Source organism: Bos taurus, chromosome 4 (genome assembly GCF_002263795.3).
Source record: "Bos taurus isolate L1 Dominette 01449 registration number 42190680 breed Hereford chromosome 4, ARS-UCD2.0, whole genome shotgun sequence".
Lineage (NCBI taxonomy): Eukaryota > Metazoa > Chordata > Mammalia > Artiodactyla > Bovidae > Bos > Bos taurus.
The window spans coordinates 5,814,506-5,837,978 of NC_037331.1; the positions used below are offsets into that span (position 1 = coordinate 5,814,506).

The window sequence follows — 23,473 nt, forward strand, 5'->3', positions numbered from 1 at the left end:
TCCAGCCCCTGGAAACCACTACCCTACTTTCTGTCTCCATGAATTTGCCCATTCTGGACATTCCATTTAAGTGCAATCACTCTGTGTGATGTGTCTGGCTTCTTTCACTTAGAATAGTGTTTTCAAGGTTCATTTATATTATATAATGTGTTAGTATTTCACTTATGGCTGAATAATATTCCATTGAATGGATATACTACAATTGTGTATCCATCAACTGATGGATATTTAGGAAGTTTCCACTTTTTGACTGTTTTGAAAAATGCTGTTATGAACATTTCTGGACAAGTTTCTACATGAACATATGTTTTCAGTTCTCTTGGGTATGTACGCTGGAGTAAAGTTGCTGGGACATATGGTAACTCTGTGTTTAACATTTTGAAGAACTTCCAAACTATTTTTCAAAGAGCCTGAACTATTGTACTTTGACACCAGAAATTTATGAGGATTCAAATTTCCCAGCATCCACATTAACATTGATTTTTGTCCAAATTTTAAAATTGTAGCCATCCTAGTGTGTATGAAGTGGAGTCTCATTGTGGTTTTTATTTGCATTTCCATATTTGAGTAATAATGTGGAATCGCTCTTCATGTGATTATTGACCACTTGGATAGCTTCTTTACGGAAATGCCTTTTCAAGTCCTTTGCCAATTTTTTAATTTGGTTGTTTATTATGTTGTTGAGATGGAAGAGTGTTTTTTTAAAATATGTTCTGGAGAGTAGAGCATTATCAAATATTTTCTTCTGTTCTGTAGATTGTGTTTTCACTTTTTAATAGTGCTTTTTAAAGTACACATTTAAACTTTGATAAAATCTGATTTCTACTTTTTCTTTGGTACTAGTGCTTCTGGAGTCATGTATCAGAAATAATTGCTAAATCAACAGCCATAAAGTGTTATTCCTCCATTTCCTTAAAAGAATTCTACAGTTTTAGTGCTTGTATTTCGGTCTTTGATCCATTTTTAATTGAATTTTGCATATGGTATGCAGCAGAAGTCAAATTTCTTTCTTTTGTGTGTGGATATTCATTTGTTCCAGCACCATTGGTTTTAAAAAACTTTTCCTTCTCTATTGAATGTCTTGGTGCCCGTGTTGAAGAACAGTTTGCCATAGATGTATGTTTTTTTGTGGACTCTGAATTTTTTTCCTTTGGTTTTATGTCTGTCTTTATGCCAGTACCACACATACTGTCTTAATTTCTGTTGCTTTATAGTAAGCTTTGAAATTATCAAGTGTGAGTACTGCAGGTTTTCTCTTTATCAAGATTGATTTGGTTCCTTCGGGTCCCTTGAAATTCTATGTTATTCTAGAATCAGCTTTATCAAGTTTTGGGGGAAAAACCCATTGGGATTTTAATAGGGATTTCATTGAAACTGTAGATCAATTTTGGGAGTATTATCACCTTAACACTATAGTTTTCCAGTTCATGAACATGGAATGTCTTTGTTCATGGAATTCTCCAGGCCAGAATACTGGAGTGGGTAGCCTTTCCCTTCTCCAGGGGTCTTCCCAACCCAGGGATCAAACCCAGGTCTCCTACATTGCAGGCGAATTCTTTACCAGCTGAGCCACAAGGGAAGCCCTTGGTATTCTTTAGTTTCTCTCAGTGATGTTTTACAATTTTCAGTGTATGTCTTGTGCTACTTTTGTTAAATTTATCCCTGAATATTTTATTCATTTTTTTGATGCTACTGTAAATAGGATGTTTTTCTCAATTTAGTGTTTTGATTGCTCAGTGCTGTTGTAGAGAATTGTATATAATTGAGATTTGCAAATTGATATGGTATCCTTCATCTTGCTGAATCATTTATTAGGTCTATTTTTAACAGGAGGCAGGGGGAGTTTTTTTTAAATTTTATGCATATAATATCATGTGATCTGCAAATTGATGTAGTTTTATTTCTTCCTTTACAATCTGAATGCCTTTTTTCCCCTTGCCAGTTGTTTTAGGTAGAACTTCCAGTTCAGTATTGCTGTTAACAGATAACCTTTTGTTCCTGAACTTGGAGGGCTGGGAAAGGTTTTATTTTTAAATATTAAGTACTATGTTAGCAGTAAATTTTTGTAGATGCCCTTGATCAAATTAAGAAAGTTCTCTTCTGTTGCAAGAGAACTATTCTTAATGGCTCAGCTAGTAAAAACCCACCACGGGTTCAGGCCCTGTGTTGAGAAGATCCCCAGGAGAAGAAAATGGCAACCTTCTTCAGTATTCTTGCCTGGAAAATTCCATAGACAGAGGAGCCTGGCGGGCTACAGTCCATGGGGTCACAAAGAGTCAGACATTACTGAGTGCCCATGAATGCACTCAGTTTGCTTACTGTTTTTATTGTGAAGGGGTGTTGGATTCAGTCAGATGCTTTTATCCATATACTATGATAATTATGTGGTTTTCGTCCATTATAATGATATAATAAGGTATTGCATTGATTGATTTCTGTAGTTTGAACTAGCCTTGCATTTCTGGAATAAATCTGAGTTGATTAGGATGTATAACACTTTTTCCTGCTGCTGGGTTTGGTATTTTGAGGATTATTATGTACATATTTTTCAGGAAAAGTGGTCTGTAGCTTTCTTGTCTTTGTCTGATTTTGGTTTTAGAGCAATAATTGCTTCATAAAATGAGTTGGGTTGTGTTTTGGGTGTGTTCCTTCCTCTTCTTTTTTTTGGAAGTTTGTGAAGTATTCATTCTACTTTACTTGTTTGGCAGTATTCAGAAGTGAATTCAACTGGTGCTGGAATTTTTCTTGAAGGAAGTTTTAGGTCTATTCAGACTTGCTGTTTCATTATGGTTTCTGTTGAAATATAAGCTGCTTTTATTGAGGGTCACATGTATGTAGTGAGTTGCTTCTCTCTTGCTGCTTTCAAGATTATTTATTTTTGGATTTTCACAGTTGATTATGATGTGTCTAAGGTGTGGATCTATTTAATTTATGCTAGTTTGAGTTTATTGAGCTTCTTTGATGTGTGGATTGTTTTTCATCAGTTTGGGAAAGTACTGTTATTTCTGTCCTTTTCTCTCCACTATTCCATGGGACTTTTATATATGTGTGTGTATATATATGTGTGTGTATGTGTGTATACATATGTATATACACTAACATGTTTGATGGTTTCCCAAAGGTCTCTGAAAACTGTTTTTATCAGTTTATTGTTCTATCTCTCAGATTTCGTGTCTCTCACACTGATATATCGTAAAATTTGCTGACTTTTTTCTCCTGTCTGCTCAGATCTGCTGTTTATTCTTTATTGTCAATTTTTAGTTGCTATTGTATGTTTTAATCCAGAATTTCTCTTTTTAAGATAATTTCTATTCTGTTATTGATATTTTCTATTTGGAGAGACAACATTTTCATACCTTTTTAAAGCCATGATGTTCTTTGGTCATGTTTAAAATAATTGATTTAAAGTCTTTTTCCAGTAGCTGTAGACTTTGGCTTTCCTGAGAGACAGTTTCTGTTGGTTGCTTTTTTTTCCTGCCTATGACTATGTTTCCTTAGTTTATTACATGACTCATATTTTTAGTTGAAAACTGGATTTTTATAGGTAATATTATGTAGTACTCTGGAAATCCGATTCTTCTTCCTTACTTAGTATTTTTGTAGTTGCTATTTGTTGCACAGGCATACTCAGATATTGCAAGTTTGGTTACAGGTCATCACAATAAAGTGAGTATCACAATAAAGCAAAGCACATGAATTTTTTTGGTTTACCAGTGCACATAAAAGTTATATTTACACTATACTATAGTATGCTAAGTGTACGATAGCATTTGGTTAAAAAACCAGTATATGTACCTTAAATAATAAATACTTTATCCTTCTCCTGGGCATATATCTGGAGAAAATAGTAATTTGAAAAGATATGTGCACCTCAGTGTTCATGTATTTTTTGCTGTTAAATAGCAGCACTATTTACAATAGCCAGGACACGAAAGCAACTTAAATGTGTATCAAAAGAGAAATGGATTTAAAAAATGTGGTACATATATACAATGGAATATTACTCAGCCATAAAAAATGCTGTTTGCAGCAACATGGATGGACCTACAGATTGTCATAGTAAAGTAAGTAAGTAAAGTAAGTCAGACACAGAAATACAAGTATCATGTGATATTGCTTATATGTGGAACCAAAAGAAGGGTACAGATGAACTTACAAAATAGAAGCAGAGTCACAGATGTAGAAAACAAACTTATGGTTACCAGAGGATAAGGGCGGGAGGTATAAATTGGGAGATTGGGATTGACATATAGGCATGACTATAAAAATTCCACAGACAGAGGTCCCTGGCAGGCTGCAGTCCATGGGGTTGCAACACTTTGGACATGGCTGAATGTGCACACACATACAGGTATAAAATAGATAACTGGTAAGAGCCTTTGCTGTGCTGTGCTCAGTCGCGTCTGACTCTGTGCAATCCTATGGACTATAGCCCACCAGGCTTCTCTGTCCCTGGGACTCTCTAGGGAAGAATGCTGGAGTGGGTTGCCATGCCCTCCTCCAGGAGATCTTCCTGACCCAGGGAATGAACCCAGGTCTCCTGCACTGCAGGCTGATTCTTTCCCGCTGAGCCACCAAAGTAAAGTGAAGTGGCTCAGACGTGCCCGACTCTTTGTGACCCCATGGACTGTAGCCTATCAGGCTCTTCCATCCATGGGATTTTCCAGGCAAGACTACTGGAGTGGGTTGCCATTTCCTTCTCCAGGGGATCTTCTCAACCCAGGGATTGAACCAGGGTCTCCCGCATTGCAGGCAGACGCTTTACCATATGAGCCACCAGGGAAGCCAGAAGTGAAAGTTGCTCAGTCCTGTCTGACTCTTTGCGACTCCATGGACTATACAGTCCAGGGAATTCTCCAGGCCAGAATACTGCAGTGGGTAGCCTATTCCTTCTTCAGTGGATCTTCCCAACCCAGGGATCGAACTGGAGTCTCCTGAATTGCAGGCAGATTCTTTACCAACTGAGCCACCAGGGAAGCCCCAAATAAGAGCCTGCTTCTACTCAATACTCTGTAATGGCCTATATGAGAAAGGAATTTTGAAGAGTGGTTATATGTATAAATGATTCACTTTGCTTGTACACCTGTAACTAATACAACACTGTTACTCAATTATACTACAATAAAATCTTTTTAAAAAGAGAAGAAAATACTTTATTGCTAAAAATGCTAACCATCATTTGAAACTCAGAGTTTCTATAAACCATTGAAGATAAAAAATGTAAAATCTGTTAGATACAGTAAAGCAGAGTATAATAGAATGAGGTATTCCTTTAGCATTTGTTGAGTGACTTATCTGAACTTGCTTTAAATTCTGTATTCTTTGCCATCTGTGGTCACTGAAGTCTCTGCTTCATTAGATGGTTCAACAGAGATTACACTGAACACCCAAACCAGTTAGTCTCCTAGTATTTTCTGAGAATCTTTGTGTGCCTATTGTGGCATACCTTAAACATTTAGCCAGACAGTCGACAGCTCTGTTGTATCCTTCACTTTCTGCTTTGCAGAGACTCAGTTTCAGCCAGAGGTGAGAACTTTAAGGCATCTGATTCTTACTGAGCACTCTCAGTCTTGCCCACGTGCCCTACTCTGTGCATGCTTGTGGCCTTCTTTTTTCCTAGGAATGTGATCAAACTTCTCAAAGCTCCCATAGACATGTCATACCCAGCTTTTCCTTGTAAGGTTTTGGTTAGAATGATGTTTACCTCAGATGTTCCCACTGCTTCAGGCATTTACAAAGTTAAGTAGCCTATAGTTGTTTTTAAACAGATTCTTTGTGGGGAAAGCCTTTTTTACAGTGGGTGTGCTCTAAATTAGGTCAGGTATGAGCTAAATCAAATCCCTTATGATTATACAGTGGAAGTGAGAAATAGATTTAAGGGACTAGATCTGATAGAGTGCCTGATGAACTATGGATAGAGGTTCCTGACATTGTACAGGAGACAGGGATCAAGACCATCTCCATGGAAAAGAAATGCAAAAAAGCAAAATGGCTGTCTGAGGAGGCCTTACAAATAGCTGTGAAAAGAAGGGAAGCAAAAAGCAAAGGAGAAAAGGAAAGATAAAGCATCTGAATGCAGAGTTCCAAAGAATGGCAAGGAGAGATAAGAAAGCCTTCCTCAGTGATCAATACAAAGAAATAGAGGAAAACAACAGAATGGGAAAGACTAGAGATCTCTTCAAGAAAATTAGAGATACCAAGGGAAGATTTCATGCAAAGATGGGCTCGATAAAGGACAGAAATGGTATGGACCTTAATGAAGCAGAAGATATTAAGAAGAGGTGGCAAGAATACACACAAGAACTGTACAAAAAGATCTTCATGACCCAGATAATCATGATGGTGTGATCACTGACCTAGAGCCAGCCATCCTGGAATGTGAAGTCAAGTGGGCCTTAGAAAGCATCACTACAAACAAAGCCAGTAGAGGTGATGGAATTCCAGTTGAGCTATTCCAAATCCTGAAAGATGATGCTGTGAAAATGCTGCACTCAATACGCCAGCAAATTTGGAAAACTCAGCAGTGGCCCCAGGACTGGAAAAGGTCAGTTTTCATTCCAATCCCAAAGAAAGGCAATGCCAAAGAATGCTCAAATTCAGTTCAGTTCAGTCGCTCAGTCGTGTCCGACTCTTTGTGACCCCGTGAATTGCAGCACGCCAGGCCGCCCTGTCCATCACCAACTCCTGGAGTTCACTCAGACTCACGTCCATCGAGTCAGTGATGCCATCCAGCCGTCTCGTCCTCTGTCGTCCCCTTCTCCTCCTGTCCCCAATCCCTCCCAGCATCATGGTCTTTTCCAATGAGTCAACTCTTTGCATGAGGTGGCCAAAGTACTGGAGTTTCAGCTTTAGCATCATTCCTTCCAAAGAAATCCCAGGGCTGATCTTTAGAATGGACTGGTTGGATATCCTTGCAGTCCAAGGGACTCTCAAGAGTCTTCTCCAACACCACAGTTCAAAAGCATCAATTCTTCGGCGCTCAGCCTTCTTAACAATCCAACTCTCACATCCATACATGACCACACAATTCAGTTGGTTTTTTTAAATACATTTTTCCTGGGTTGCTGCAAGTCTTTGATTAATTTCTAGAGTTCTAAAAATGTTGATTCTAAAAATATGTGCCACATTGTTATTTTTCATATTACATTTATGAAGGGGGTGATTTTGGGGTTCCTTACTCTGCCATTTTCACTGATACTACAACTTTTATTGCAGCTTTTGTTTTAAAGCTATAGTTTTTAAACCTGAGTTATAAAACAGTCATATGTAACTACCTTCCCTTTTTATTACTTTCTTTTGTAGGATATGCTTACATGCATCCTTAAAATGAATTAATATTTCAGTTAAGAAAAACAATTGAGTCTCAGTATGGCGGGCTAAATTATGCTTTTCTGTAAAGTCATATGTTTAAGTCCTAATCCTCAGTTTCCTAGAAAATGAACTTATTTGGAGACAAAATTTTTATAGAAGTAATCAAGTTAAAATGAAGTCATCAGGGTAAGCCCAAATCCCACTCAAATAGTGTCCTTACAAAAGGGCCAGTAACTTGTGCTGAGGAGTGACACTTTAATACTAGAAGCATTTATTAAAAGTAGAAAAAAGAAGAAACATTTGAACTGAGGTAAGTAGAAAATAAGAGGAAAAATTAAGACCAGAGAAGAAGTGGAATGAAACTAAAAGCTGCCTTGTATCATGAAAGAATAACTCATGTATAAAAATATTATGAATAAATTAAGATATGGTGAAATTTAAATATCATAGCTTAATATACTGAATAATTTTATATAATAATCTTGTAATGAATAACTATCAAAATGTAAGATTCTAAAACAGACTTGATTAAAGTATTTAGTAAACTAATACTTAAATTTTCCTGATTGGTAATAAAAAGTTTGTTTTGCTGTTTCCTTCCTTGCCAAAAGTAAGTACCAGACTATACAGTTTCCAGGGACAAAAACACTTTACATATTCTTTCAGGGAACATTAATAGGAAAAATCTGCCTAATTCTTTGTATGTGTCTATTATAATCTTAGATGGCTAACTTAATAATGCTAAATAATAACAATAATGCTAAATACTAAATCACAAATTTTGTACAAATTGGAAAAGACAAAGGATAATATAAGAAAATTATGCACATTACACTTATGAATATAGGTGTAAGTGTCCCAGGAAAACATAGTACGAAGAATAGAGGGGAACTTTCTTAACCTTAGCAAGAGTAGCTATCTAAAAGCGGCATTCAATACACACGATGCTGTATGGTAAAAGTTTAGAGAGAGTCTCTGTACAAAGTCAAGGAGAATTTTAATTCTCATAAACAATTTTTATCTTACTAGATCACAGAAATCTTAGTATATGGTTGATCAGTGAAGTATTGCTATGAAATTACTGAGGAGTTGCTAGAAGCTTTTCTAAAATCTTCCTTATGAGTAAATTCAGAATAACTGAGTCTTCACTGTGTTCCTTTTGTATCTCCTAGACAATACTATTTTTGCTTGTTTAATGAACAGTATTGTTTAAATTTTAAAGCAAATTGAGAAAATGCTTGGTAATTAAAATCAAAGCACATATTTGTCAATTTTTTAATCACATTACAATTCTAAAATTCAGTATGTTGTGTTAGATCACTGTGGATAATGTATCATTCCTATGATCTAAACAAATTTATCATGTCAGTTTCTTTCAGGTTTGGTATCTTGGCAAAATAAGTTGTGATATAGAATTATCTTAATACTTTGTAATTAAAATAGTTTTCTGAGAGTGCAATAAGTATACATGAACTCTGAATAAAAAGGCCAATAATTTATGCTAAGATTAAGAAATACCCATACACACAAATAAAATAAGTGTATATTTTTGAAAGCTAGTTACTGGAATGCAGTTAAATTTAATTCTTACCAAGCAATAGCAATAATCCAAAGAAAACTTCTGAACACAAGTTGCCCAGACTACAAAAATGTAAGCCATTATAGAACATGAATGAACATAAGATATTATTGGGACATTTTAATATTGTATTTTCAGTGAAAGTATATGTTATGCTCCATCAAAAGAGTCCACATGTGTTATGTGTAACCCAGCGGCTGCGGAATTCTGAACTGGTAGACCCATCATTCCAGTGGCATGGGCCTAAAGGAAAAATCATTTCAGGTAGGACTCTGTTTCAGTTGTCATAATTAAAAATGATATGTATGAAATGAACTCAGAACAAAAACAATATTTTTAGCTCATATACATTTATCTAGTAGCACACTGATTTGTTCTTGGAGTTAGAATCTAAAAATGTAGATAGTGTGACCATTTTTCATAGATCTTAATTTGAGATAGAGACATAATGAATGATTAAACTGGGAATTCTCTAAGCATTCATATTTCAAAAAATGTTCCTTTTATTATGAACTTCATAAAATCATTTTGGTTACCTGTTATACTTTTGTTAACAAAGTATGTATGAAGAAACAAGTATGATTCTTGCTTTTGTTAAAAATACAAATGAGTACTTTGAGCTCTAGATTTAAAACTCTGGTCTTGTTTGCTTTATATAACCCCAAATAGGGATAACTTGAGACTTTATTAGTAGTTATGATTTTATATTTCTTATCTTATATTTCATTCTGACTAAAATCCTGACCAGACAATATGGATTATGTTTGAATTTAACTTAAATTAACTTGATTCTAAAATAGCTCAAAGTTTAAAGAGCTACTCCACTTTCTAGGTTAGGTGATGTGTCTTCAAAGTGAATTATTCAGCTCTTAGCTAGTGACTACTTGGTGGATGCCATTGTGCTAATGAGCTTTGTGGGAGATGTGAAAAGCAGACTTAATCTCTGCCTGACTGTAGTACTAGAATATAGAAAGGTATCTGCGTAGGTAACAGAAATTCTGAGAAGTTGAGCAGTTGATACAAATCAGTGAAATGCGCCAAGTGTAAAGGCATCCAATACTGAAAATATAATCAGATTTTATTTTTATTGCTCTCTTAAAGCACATAATATAATGAAAAGATATACATTATGTATATTTTACATTTGATATTAAAACTCTGAGAGTTCAAAAAAGAGGCATTTAACTTACTGATTTGTAGTTTGTTACCCCTTTGACTTGGAAATTGAGATGTGAAAGTTGTTCTTCTGTAAGAAACCAGGAGAGGTCTTGCAGTTTGTATTGCAGTGTATAGAATGTACATGAATTTGTAATCCTTTAACTGGAAGTGATATTTTATTTTACTCACTTTCATAATGGAAAATAGATGTCAAAAATGTAGCTGTTTCCAGGTAAGGATAAAATCATATTAATGCAATGGTTTTATACTTATAAAAACTATTCCCAGAAAATTCTTGAATTCTGACAGCATGATTACAGTTTGTTTTTCAGTGCAGTGTCATATCACAGTTTGCTGTCAGCTGGCTTTAAAGCTCAACCCTATCACTCTTATTGTTGAAAGACCTAGGAAATGTCTGCTTTTCTTGAAGCCTGAAAAATAGAGCTTTTTGGACTGTAGGTTAAACTACACTGTACTTGTTATATTTTTATGGATATTCCAAAGATAGTTCTCCTCCAGTTGACCCAAAGAAACTTGTAATGTAATTATGTACTTGAGCATTCCTTTGGAGAGAAATACCCAGACTGTTTAGATGGTTTGGAAGTGTAGGGACCAAGTCTTAGATTTGGTCAGTTCTCGTTCTCTTTCCCTCCCCTGCCCATTCCCACGCCTCCCCTGGTCTCTGTCTCTCTTCCAAAATGTTTGGTTTAGAAAAGTAATACATTTATTACAAGGAGACCTGTATCTCTTACTTCAGTCCTAATACTATTCTGATGAATTAACTCTTTTTTGGTGTGTGGACTTACCCACTTTTCTAAATATTCACACGAACCTATGAAAGCACATGCACACATGTATGTTGAGCTCTACCCTGTAATTGCATCTTTATTATGTTTTTTAAAAATGAGATTGTAGATTATTTCTTACTCTGATATTTTTGTTATGAAGTATCTGATATATACAAATCTGGGTAAGATATATGTATATATGTGTGTGTGTGTGTGTGTGTACATAAATTATGAAGCATAATAAAACCAACATCTTACAATAGAAGCCAAGGTATACCATTCTCAAGACTGTTGAACCTACTGATGTTTAAAAATCCCATTCTTCTGTCCCCAACCCCTGTCAGCTAAATTCTGTCCTAAACTTTTACAATATTATTCCTTAACTTTTTTAAATACATTTACTACATGTATGAATACACACACAAATACATACATATATCTATTGCATGTGTATTCATACATGTAGTGAATGTGTGCATACACACATATATGGATATATTCTGCAAATGTGTTTTTATTTTACTGTGTTTATTTTCACTTTTATAAAAATAATCAGCAGGTGTACTTTCATCATGTAGCAGATACTGTTCTGAGCAATTTACATATACTAGTCATTTAAATTTCATAGCTCTTTGCAGTAAGTACAGCCATTTTCGCCCTTTTATATGTGGAAAATGAAGGCACTGAGAGAGCAAGGTACTTTTCTGGAAGGCATGTGCCTTTGAAGTCTGGCTTTAGAGTGCACAGATAGTAATCTAAGGAAGGTAGGACTAGGATTTTCCCCTCTTACCATTTTGTGACTTTTTGTAATTTGTATCTTTCAAGGAACTCTGTCCATCTTAGATTTTTTCAACTTGTTGAGTTAACGTGCATCGTCTATGACATTTTCTTGTTATCTTTTTATATATTCAGGATCTCTATGATATGCCCTTATTCACTCCAGACATTGATTGTGTCTGTTCTTCATTTTGGTCTTTCTGGCTGCAGGCTTAACAGTTTTATCAGTCACTTTAAGGGACCAGCTTTTGACTTAATTTTTCTTTGGTCCTTTTCTGTTTTCAGTTTCATTGATTTCTGATTATATCTTAAATTGGCTTATCTTTTTCTTTTGATGGTTGTAGAATTCTGGACTGGCAGTCCAGCATTCCAAAGATGGCATTCTGTATTCTTTTTGCTTTCATGGTTTCTTATGAGAAGGCTGCTATAGACTTGTTCTTGTCTCTCTGTAGACACTGTGCCATTTTTTTTTTTTTATTAATTTCAATGTTTTCTCTTTTCCTTTCACTTCAGTGATTTAAACACTAAATGCATTTTTTTTTGGTTGTTATTTGTATTATTCTGCTTTGTTTTCTATAAGCTTCTTGAATCTGTTTTTTTGTTTGTCATTGATTTTTAAATTCTCAGTCACTTTATTTTCCAGTGTTTCTTCTGCTCATTCCTGTTCCTCTGCTCTTTCTGAGGTTTCTGTCACCCTTATGAACACTGTTTGAAATTGTTCTGTAACTCTTGGATTCATTCTTCTTGGACATATTTTTCTCTTTGTGATTCTGGCTAGGTAAATTTCTTTTGACCTAACTTCAAGTCATTGATTCTTTTCTTAGCCATGTCAGGCCTCTTTATGAGCCCATTGGAGGAAAACTTCATCTGTATTACTTTTTTTTTTAATAGTTTTTGTTTGTTTTGGTTTTAGTTTCAACATTTCCATTTGATTACTTCATAGAGTTTCAATCTCTACTGAAATCTCCTATCTGATCTTGCATGCTTTCTATAAAATTTTCCATTAAATTATTTAATGTATCTTTCATAGTTATTTTAAGTAAACTGTCTGATACTTCTGACATCTGTGTCATAGCTTGGTGTTTTGGAAATGTGTCATTTCTTACTTACCTGTATGCTTCTTAATTTTTGTTAAAGTTTGACATTTTGAATAAGAGTAAACATTGAGATAAGTATTGTTATATTTGAGATGAACACTTTTAAAGATAGTATTAAACCTTACTATTAGGAGTTTTTATTAGTCAAGAATTGTCTGACTTTGATATTGGTTATTTCCATGGTTACTAAAAAATTTTTATGTCCAGTATCTCATCTTTGGCTTTGATTTCTCTTTTTTTGATTTCCTCAGAGAGAATCTCTTTTTTATTACTCTCTTAGTTTGATTTCAGTGTGTTGCTAGGTTCTTATTAGTGGTGGGCAGTTGGGAGAGAGGAGATCTCTAGTGTTCGGATTAAGCCTTAGACAGGTATGGTATCCCTGATCTTGTGGGTATGGCCTTCAGAATTGCTTAATCTTATCTTCCATCCAGCTATAGTGTTGGCCTGATACTTTTTGCTGACTCTGCCTCAAGGATGATTTTTTTTCCTTCCTGTTTCCTTCCCTAGTGGCAACATGTTTCCCCAGTGCTCTTGATAATGATTTTTGTTTCTTCTCCCATTGTAGGTTAAAACATTGCTCCTTACCTAGAGGCAGGGGAAATGGATGTGGGTAGTGTTTTGACAGGGCTGCTAGACCCCCTCCAGCCCGCACCCTGTGAGACTTGCTCAGGGTTTCCTTGATCTTCCTTTTGAACACCAGAGATTTTCATAAAGGTCAAAGCCTGTAGGAGGGTGAAACTTCCTCTATCCACCCCCATCTCTGATCCTCAGAGGTCTCACATGCACACACTGGTTCAGTCAGTTCAGTTCAGTCGCTCAACCGTGTCTGACTCTTTGCGACCCCATGAATTGCAGCACGCCAGGCCTCCCTGTCTATCACCAACTCCCGGAGTTCACCCAGACTCATGTCCATCGAGTCGGTGATGCCATCCAGCCATCTCATCCTCTGTCGTCCCCTTCTCTTCCTGCCCTCAATCCCTCCCAGCATCATGGTCTTTTCCAATGAGTCAACTCTTTGCATGAGGTGGCCAAAGTATTGGAGCTACAGCTTTAGCATCAGTCCTTCCAATGAACACCCAGGGCTGATCTCCTTTAGGATGGACTAGTTGGATCTCCTTGCAGTCCAAGGGACTCTCAAGAGTCTTCTCCAATACCACAGTTCAAGAGCATCAATTTTTTAGCACTCAGCTTTCTTCACAGTCCAACTCTCATATCCATACATGACCACTGGAAAAACCATAGCCTTGACTAGATGGACTTTGTTGGCAAAGTAATGTCTATGCTTTTGAATATGGTGTCTAGGTTGGTCATAACTTTCCTTCCAAGGAGTAAGCGTCTTTTAATTTCATGCCTGCAATCACCATCTGCAGTGATTTTGGAGCCCCAAAAATAAAGTCTGACACTGTTTCCACTGTTTGCCTATCTATTTCCCATGAAGTGATGGGACTGGATGCCATGATCTTCATTTTCTGAATGTTGAGCTTTAAGCCAACTTTTTCACTCTCCTCTTTCACTTTTATCAAGAGGCTTTTTAGTTCCTCTTCACTTGCTGCCATTAGGGTGGTGTCATGTACATATCTGAGGTTATTGATATTTCTCCCAGCAATCTTGATTCCAGCTTGTGCTTCTTCCAGCCCAGCATTTCTCATGATGTACTCTGTGTATGTTAAATAAGCAGGGTGACAATATATAGACTTGACGTACTCCTTTTCCTATTTGGAACCAGTCTCTTGTTCCATGTCCATTTCTAACTGTTGCTTCCTGACCTGCATACAGATTTCTCAAGAGGCAGGTCAGGTGGTCTGGTATTCCCATCTGTTTCAGAATTTTCCAGAGTTTATTGTGATCTACACAGTCAAAGGCTTTGGCATAGTCAATAAAGCAGAAATAGATATTTTTTCTGGAAATCTCTTGCTTTTTTGATGATCCAATGGATATTGGCAATTTGATCTCTGGTTCCCCTGCCTTTTGTAAAACCAGCTTGAACATCTGGAAGTTCATGGTTCACATATTACTGAAACCTGGTTTGGAGAATTTTGAGCATTACTTTACTAGCGTGTGAGATGAGTGCAATTGTGCAGTAGTTTGAGCATTCTTTGGCATTGCCTTTCTTTGGGATTGGAATGAAAACTGACCTTTTCCAGTCCTGTGGCCACTGCTGAGCTTTCCAAATTTGCTGGCATATTGAGTGCAGCAGTTTTATAACATCATCTTTCAGGATTTGGAATAGCTCAACTGGAATTCCATCACCTCCACTAGCTTTGTTTGTAGTGATGCTTTCTAAGGCCCACTTGACTTCACATTCCAGGATGTCTGGCGATAGGTGAGTTATCACACCATCGTGATTATCTTCACATCATCGTTAAGATCTTTTTTGTACAGTTCTCTGTGTATTCTTGCCACCTCTTCTTAATATCTTCTGCTTCTGTTAGGTCCATACCATTTCTGTCCTTTATCAAGCCCATCTTTGCATGAAATCTTCCCTTGGTATCTCTAATTTTCTTGAAGAGATCTCCAGTCTTTCCCATTCTGTTGTTTTCCTCTATTTCTTTGCACTGATTGCTGAGGAAGGCTTTCTTATCTCTCCTTGCTATTCTTTGGAACTCTGCATTCAGATGTTTGTATCTTTCCTTTTCTCCTTTGCTTTTCGCTTCTCTTCTTTTCACAGCTATTTGTAAGGCCTCCCCAGACAGCCATTTTGCTTTTTTGCATTTCTTTTCCATGGGGATGGTCTTGATCCCTGTCTCCTGTACAATGTCATGAACCTCTCTCCGTAATTCATCAGGCACTCTATCCTATCTAGTCCCTTAAATCTATTTCTCACTTCCACTGAATAATCATAAGGCATTTGATTTTGGTCATACCTGAATGGTCTAGTGGTTTTCCCTACTTTCTTCAATTTAAGTCTGAATTTGGCAGTAAGGAGTTCATGATCTGAGCCATAGTCAGCTCCTGGTCTTGTGTTTGCTGACTGTATAGAGTGTCTCCATCTTTGGCTGCAAAGAATATAATGAGTCTGATTTCAGTGTTGACCATTTGGTGTTGTCCATGTGTAGAGTCTTCTCTTGTGTTGTTGGAAGAGGGTGTTTGCTATGACCAGTGTGTCCTCTTGGCAAACCTCTATTAGCCTTTGCCCTGCTTCATTCCATATTCCAAGGCCAAATTTGCCTGTTACCCCAGGTGTTTCTTGACTTCCTACTTTTGCATTCCAGTCTCCTATAATGAAAAGGACATCTTTTTTGGGTGTTAGTTCTAAAAGGTCTTGTAGGTCTTCATAGAACCATTCAACTTCAGCTTCTTCAGCATTCCTGGTTGGGGCATAGGCTTGGATTACTGTGATACTGAATGGTTTGCCTTGGAAACAGACAGAGATCATTCTTTCATTTTTGAGATTGCATCCAAGTACTGCATTTCAGACTCTTTTGTTGACCATGATGGCTACTCCATTTCTTCTGAGGGATTCCTGCCCACAGTAGTAGATATAATGGTCATCTGAGTTAAATTCACCCATTCCAGTCCATTTGAATTCGCTGATTCCTAGTTAGCATTTGGCTTTTAGCAATTCACTCCAGCCTTTCAGCTAGTTTTGAAGCAAATGCTTGGGTTCAGGCTCTCCTTGTAGGCACTGTACATTCCTAGATTTCAGGTGATTGGTGGCCCTACCTGCCTGAGGGGTTTGATAGGTTCAAGGCAGTTCATTGATTGACACTTTGTCTGTCTTTTCCCTTATTGTTATATGATGTTGATGCTCTTATATTCACTCTGTGTATCTGAGCAGAAAGCAAAAGTATAAACCTATCTTTTGAAAGAGTAAGCTAAAATGAAATTGTGCTTAAATTCTGCCATGTAATTTTAGAGAGCTCTGAGGTATGGGTTTCTAGAAATTGAATCCAACTCTAAATTTTTAGATGACCAAGCTAAATTCTAGAGAGAGAAGTACAGAGTTTAGTTCAATTATTTATTGACTGTTGTTATATGAGTTCTTATAGTGATATGTTATTGCATCCCATTTAAACTTAGTTATTTAAAAGTCAGTTTGGTAAGTGGTATTTGTTAAGTGGATTCTTCTCCTGGCTGTGAAATCCTCTGGGCATTTCTTCAAAGTGTGCGAATTTTAAATGTTTTAAAATAAGAATGTAGCCAGAGAGTATTTTGTTACAAATTGTATGATATTAGATTTTCTGGTTGTCATTATATTTAATGTTGTAGTAGGCACTAATATATATTGATACATTTTTTTGATTGATGCTTCTGTTTGGGGAAATTTCTGTTTCAAATTAATGCCAGGGAATACGTAGCCTCATTGCTGACATATTATTCTAAAATTTCTTTACAACTTGTGGGCACCTTTTATTGTATGATACGATATATGAGTCTTTGCTGAAATACAGTATATCAGGCACTTGAAAAAGTTTTATCTGTTCCAAAAAAGAGACAATATGTTACGATAAATATATACTCTTTCATTAAAAGATATTCAAGATGAAATAGGCAATACAATAGAAATGCATTCTAAATTTATGTCACATTTTTCAGTTTCATCCAGGATATAGAAATGGGAGTTCTCAAGGCATAATGCTCTATGTAAAGCACTTGAGGGCAGGTGTATCCATCTATTCATTTCTCCTTCAATATCTGAAATAGGGCTTTGCATGTCTAGAAACTGAACAAATTTTTAGTGAAAAATTAATGATGAAAATTGCTTAATAATAACCCTAATTTTTTGGTCTTATTTTGAAGTAATTGCTTCAGAATAAATTTCAATTTGACAACTATAGGCAATAAATTGTTTCCTTAAAATAGAAAATGATGAGCAATTATTTACTGAGATAATATTTTCAGTTGTTATGAATGGTTTATTAAATTATTAAGTAAGTGAGTTTTAATGTCTAATAATTTTTCTATTGCAGAACCATGGTTGTGAACTTTCAGAATAACAACCTTTAATTGCTTAATGACTTATAGCTTTTTCAAGTACTTTAGCGTTCCTTGTATTTGTTATACAAAAACAATTCTATGAGATATATTATCATATTTTATGATTCTTTGCTGTACAAATGAAGGAGCTAGACTTCAAAAAGATTGTGAATATCCCTTAGTTACAGTTTGTGAGAAAGGTACACCTCAAATCCAAGTCTTAATCCTTTTAAATCAGGCTTCCTTTCCCTCACATAACATGGCTTTCTCCCATTTGCTAGTTTAAGTAATGTTGAAGTTGCAAGAGATCTTAACATCCAGTTCTGACTTCTAGCACAGCAGTTCTGATTGTGACTCTAGGCATGAAGTTATCCAACCTATATTTTCTTTCTTGTGCAACCCTTAGAGTTGTAATCCAGCTTTTGCCTAGTACCTGTATAATGACAACCAATCCCTAGTTGTCAGTGATTATATTGAGTTTGGAGAAGGCAATGGCACCCCACTCCAGTACTCTTGCCTGGAAAATCCCATGGATGGAGGAGCCTGGTAGGCTGCAGTCCATGGGGTCACTGGGAGTCGGGTACGACTGAGCGACTTCACTTTCACTTTTCACTTTCATGCACTGGAGAAGGAAATGGCAACCCACTCCAGTGTTCTTGCCTGGAGAATCTCAGGGACGGGGGAGCCTGGTGGGCTGCCGTCTATGGGGTCGCACAGAGTCGGACATGACTGAAGTGACTTAGCAGCAGCAGCAGCAGCATATTGAGTTAAGTCTTTGTTCTGGATACAGTGTTTCATCCCTTTAATATATAGTTTGTATACTTACTGAGAATATAACTCATCTATAAAATATTTATATGCATATATATAGATATAGTTATTTGACAGCATATATAAATATATACTATTTGATATGTTTGTGAATGTTGATCATGCCATCTCAGTGCAGCAGGCAGATTAGGAGCACATCATGTATGTATGATTTTTAGCCGTTCTTACCACTTAGGCAGCTACACACTTCATGAACTCTGATTAGTGAAATTCTGACAGTCAGAAGTACATCTTGGCACCCACTATCAAGAAACACCAGACACAATGACTGTGTTCCCTCGACTTCTTTAATGTATAGCAGGTAAATTTGGATGGCTTTTCTCTGTTTAGAAAATAGCTTGTTACTTTATCTCCGTCTCATGTTATTTAAGCCACTGATCACTGTATCTTCTTATTCTATTAGAAAACAGCACTGCACAAATCACCTCCACAGGAAGCCTTGTATTCCAGAACTTTGAGGAAAGCATGAGTGGTGTTTACACATGTTTTCTGGAGTATAAACCTACTGTGGAAGAAGTCATCAAAAATCTCCAACTGAAATATGTTGTATATGGTAAGAAAAGGTTTTAGTTCTAGTTTAACATTTCTTAATGTTTTCAAATATTTACATACTTTAACAAGTTTGTTTTAAAGAGATTTTGTTATTTTTAGTCTTAAAGAAAAATTTATGCCTGCTTGTATTTTCTAAAGTGCTTTGTAAGCAGTTAGTGGTAAGGGAAGATCTTTTTTTCTTCAGGAGAATGTTGACTTTTACAGATCAGTTTAAGACAGTGAATAAAAACAGGATGGTAGAGAAGTCATGTTTTCAGAGTATGAGGGTGATACTGTATTCTGTTCTGCCTTTAAATTCTGAGTATCATTTTTGATGGTTCACTGCCGTCCTCCTGAACAAGAACATGAGTTGCCACTGTGTGTAAAACGCTTTTGTGAAAACAGTTGGATCTGTTGATGTCTGAGACCAACAGCTGAATTAGTAGTGGAGTGGCCAGGGGAACAACCTGAATGGAGGTTCCCTCTCATTGGTGGGACCTTCATATGGAGACAGAGTCATGGTCGTCAAGGATGCCCTTGTCTCACCTTCAGAGTTTCTAAACCTGTTACCCTACAGTAGCAGGTCTTATAGGTACAATTAAGTGAAAATCTTGAGACGAGAGAGCATCCTTAATTACTTGGACTGGTCCTGGGCAGTCACAAGAGTCCTTAAAGAGGAATGCAAGAAGGCCAAAGGCAGAAAAAAGAAAATATGATGAAATGAGAGGCTGGAGGGAGGGGCTGCAAGCCAAGGAGGCAGCAGATCTCTAGATCCTGGAGGTGGCAAAGAAGTGGGAACCCCCTGGAGCTTCCAAATTGAATGTACCTTGATTTCAGTCTTGTAAGACTCACCTTGAATTTCTGATTTCTGAAACTGTAAGATAATATATTTGTGTTATTTTAAGTGACTATGTATGTAGCTTAAGAAGTTAATATACCATTGGAAGCAGTAGGAAACTAATGTACCATTATTTTCACAGCTGGGATACAGAAACAATGGCTGAATTATTAATAGTTTCTTGATCATTTTTTGGTCAATAAAAAACACTATCCCATATATCCAGAGAAAGACATAATTTTCATGAGAAATTATATTAACTTTGTTAGGCAAATAATTTGTTTAAACTTTATAATCAGCCACTCTTCATTTTTGTTGTAGTTTTTTTTCTATGATATATGATATAGACTTGATATAGCTCCAGTTGAGCTATTTCAAATCCTAAAAGATGATGCTGTTAAAGTGCTGCACTCAATATGCCAGCAAGTTTGGAAAACTCAGCAGTGGCCACAGGACTGGAAAAGGTCAGTTTTCATTCCAATCCCAAAGAAGGGCAATGCCAAAGAATGTTCAGACTGTTGCATAATTGCACTCATATCACACGCTTGCAAAGCAGTACTCAAAATTCTCCAAGCCAGGCTTCAACAGTACGTGAACCGTGAACTTCCAGATGTTCAAGCTGGATTTAAAAAAGGCAGAGGAACGAGAGATCAATTGCTAACATCCATTGGTTCATAGAAAAAGCAAGACAGTTCCAGAAAAGCATCTGTTTCTGCTTTATTGATTACGCCAAAGCCTTTATTTCTGCTTTATTGATTACGCCAAAGCCTTTATTTCTGCTTTATTGATTATGCCAAAGCCTTTGACTGTGTAGATCACAACAAACTGTGGAAAATTCTTCAAGAGGTGGGAATACCAGACCATCCGACCTGCCTCCTGAGAAATCTGTATTCAGATCATGGAGCAACAGTTGGAATTGGACATGGAACAGCAGACTGGTTCCAAATCGGGAAAGGATTATATGAAGGCTGTATATTGTCACCCTGCTTATTTAACTTAAATGCAGAGTACATCATGAGAAATGCTGCACTGGATGAAGCACAAACTGGAATCAGGATTGCTGGGGAAATATCAATAACCTCAGATATGCAGATGATACCCCCTTATGGCAGAAAGTGAAGAAGAACTGAAGAGCCTCTTGATAAAAGTGAAAGAAGAGAGAGAAAAAGTTGGCTTGAAACTCAATATTCAGAAAACTAAGATCATGGCACCTGGTCCCATCACTTCATGGCAAATAGATGGGGAAACAGTGGAAACAGTGACTGACTTTATTTTCTTGGGCTCCAAAATCACTGCAGATGGTGACTGCAGCCATGAAATTAAAAGATGCTTGCTCCTTGAAAGAAAAGTTATGACCAACCTAGACAGCATATTAAAAAGCAGAGACATTACTTTGCCAATATAAAGGTCCACCTAGTCAAAGCTATGGTTTTTCCAGTAGTCAGGGATGGGGGAGCCTGGTGGGCAGCCATCTCTGGGGTCACACAGAGTCGGACACGACTGAACCGACTAGCAGCAGCAGCAGCATGTATGGATGTGAGAGTTAGATCACAAAGAAAGCTAAGTGCCAAAGAACTGATGCTTTTGAACTGTGGTGTTGGAGAAGACTCTTGAGAGTCACTTGGATTGCAAGGAGATCAAACCAGTCAATCCTGAAGGAAATCTGTCCTGAATATTCTTTGGAAGGACTGATGCTGAAGCTGAAGCTCCAATACTTTGGCCACCTGATGCAAAGAACTAACTCACTGGAAAAGACCCCGATGCTGGGAAAGATTGAAGGCATGAGAAGGGGATGACAGAGGATGAGATGGTTGGATGGCATCACTGACTTGATGGACATGAGTTTGAACGAACTCTGGGAGTTGTTGATCAACAGGGATGCCTGGCATGCTGCTGTCCATGGGGTCGGAAAGAGTGGGACATGACTGAGCGACTGAACTAAACTGATGATATAGATATGTTATTTTATGTAGTTTATATAGTTTATAGCAGCTATACTTTGGAATCTCTCATAAGGGTATATTCACATAAGCTAAGAAATGTAACAGTGCTTAAAATGAATGCTGATTTATAGTAAGGAAAATGATAGCTAATATTTGCTAAGCATTTATTATGTGCCAGGTAATGCTATGTTTTAATGTATAATTGTAAGGGAGAAGGCAATGGCACCCCACTCCAGTACTCTTGCCTGGAAAATCCCATGGATGGAGGAGCCTGGTAGGCTACAGTCCATGGGGTCGCTAAGAGTCGGCATGACTGAGCGACTTCACTTTCACTTTCCACTTTCATGCATTGGAGAAGGAAATGGCAACCCACTCCAGTGTTCTTGCCTGGAGAATCCCAGGGACGGGGGAGCCTGGTGGGCTGCCGTCTATGGGGTCGCACAGAGTCGGACACGACTGAAGTGACTTAGCAGCAGCAGCATAGTAAGAGCAAAACACATATAATACTTATTTTTGCAAGGCATTGTTTTTAGAGTTTTTAATTTATTTTTGGCTATGCTGGATCTTCATTGCTGTGCACAGGCTTTCGCTAGTTGTGGTGAGTGGGGGCTAGTTTCCAGTTGCGGTGGGTGGGCTTCTCATTGCAGTGGCTTCTCGTTGCAGAACATGGGTTCTAGGGCTTGATCTCAGTAGTTGTGGCACATGGGCTTAGTTGCGCTGCAGCATGTGGAGTCTTACCAGACTAGGGATCAAATGTGTGTTCCTGCATTGGCAGTTGGATTCTTAACCACGGGACCACCAGGGAAGTCCTTCAGATTTTTTTTTTTCCTAACTTCTCTTTTGATTTCTTCTTTGACACATTGGCTACTTAGAATTATGTTCTTTAATTTCTACACATCTGTGAATTTTTCATATTTTTTCTATTAATCTAATTTTATTATATTATGGGGTCACCCAGAATCGGACATGACTGAAGTGACTTAGCAGTAGCAGTCAAAGAAAATACTTTGTGTTATTTCAGTCCTTTAAAATTTATTTTGATTTGTCCCTTAAAATAGTTTCTGTCCTGAGAATGTGCCATGAGCACTTGGGAAGAATGTATATTCTGCAGCTGCTAGATGGAGAGTTCTGTAGATACCATTTATGTATATTAGGTTTTGGCATTATTTAAGTGTTGTATGTCCTTGTTGATTTCTGCATAGTTGTTTATTATTGTAAGTGAGGTATTGAATTCTCTGAGCAATATTTTTAATTGTTTATTTCTTTGATTATTTCTTTTTTTCTTTTTTTGCTTCATTTTAGTGCTTTGTTCTTAGATGTGTGTGTTTATATTTTTCTCTCTTCCTGATATGTTGTCTTTTTTAATCATAAAAAAATGTTGCCCTTTATCTATGGTAGCATTTTTTGTTCATTCTAAAGTTTACTCTGCTTGACAGTTGAATAGCCATTCCTACTTTCTTGTGATTGCTGTATATATGGTGTATTATTTTCCACCATCACTTTCAGTCTATTTGTATCTTTGCATCTAATGCGTGTCTCATGTAGACACTAAGTTCATTGCTTTTTAAATCGATTCACAGTCTCTGCCTTTTGATTATATAATAATTCATTCACATTTAATGTTATTTATACAATTGGGTATACTTTATCATTTTACTTTATATTTCCCTGTCTTGTGTGTTGCTCTGTTTCTCATTCAGTTC

At 36.8% G+C, this 23,473-nt stretch overlaps 1 protein-coding gene across 2 annotated transcripts in view; it reads left to right on the top strand.

Moving 5' to 3' along the window:
* ZPBP (zona pellucida binding protein) overlaps positions 1–23,473 on the top strand; it is a 151,706-nt gene that overhangs the window by 4,796 nt on the left and 123,437 nt on the right. For both annotated transcript variants that reach the window (NR_197968.1, NM_001434770.1), the window contains exons 3-4: positions 9,029–9,154; positions 18,862–19,011. Coding sequence is in view for 1 of the 2 variants with exons in the window: in NM_001434770.1 (NP_001421699.1) it covers positions 9,029–9,154; positions 18,862–19,011 (276 nt within the window). In the remaining variant the exon portion in view is untranslated. The remainder of the gene's footprint in view (positions 1–9,028; positions 9,155–18,861; positions 19,012–23,473) is intronic.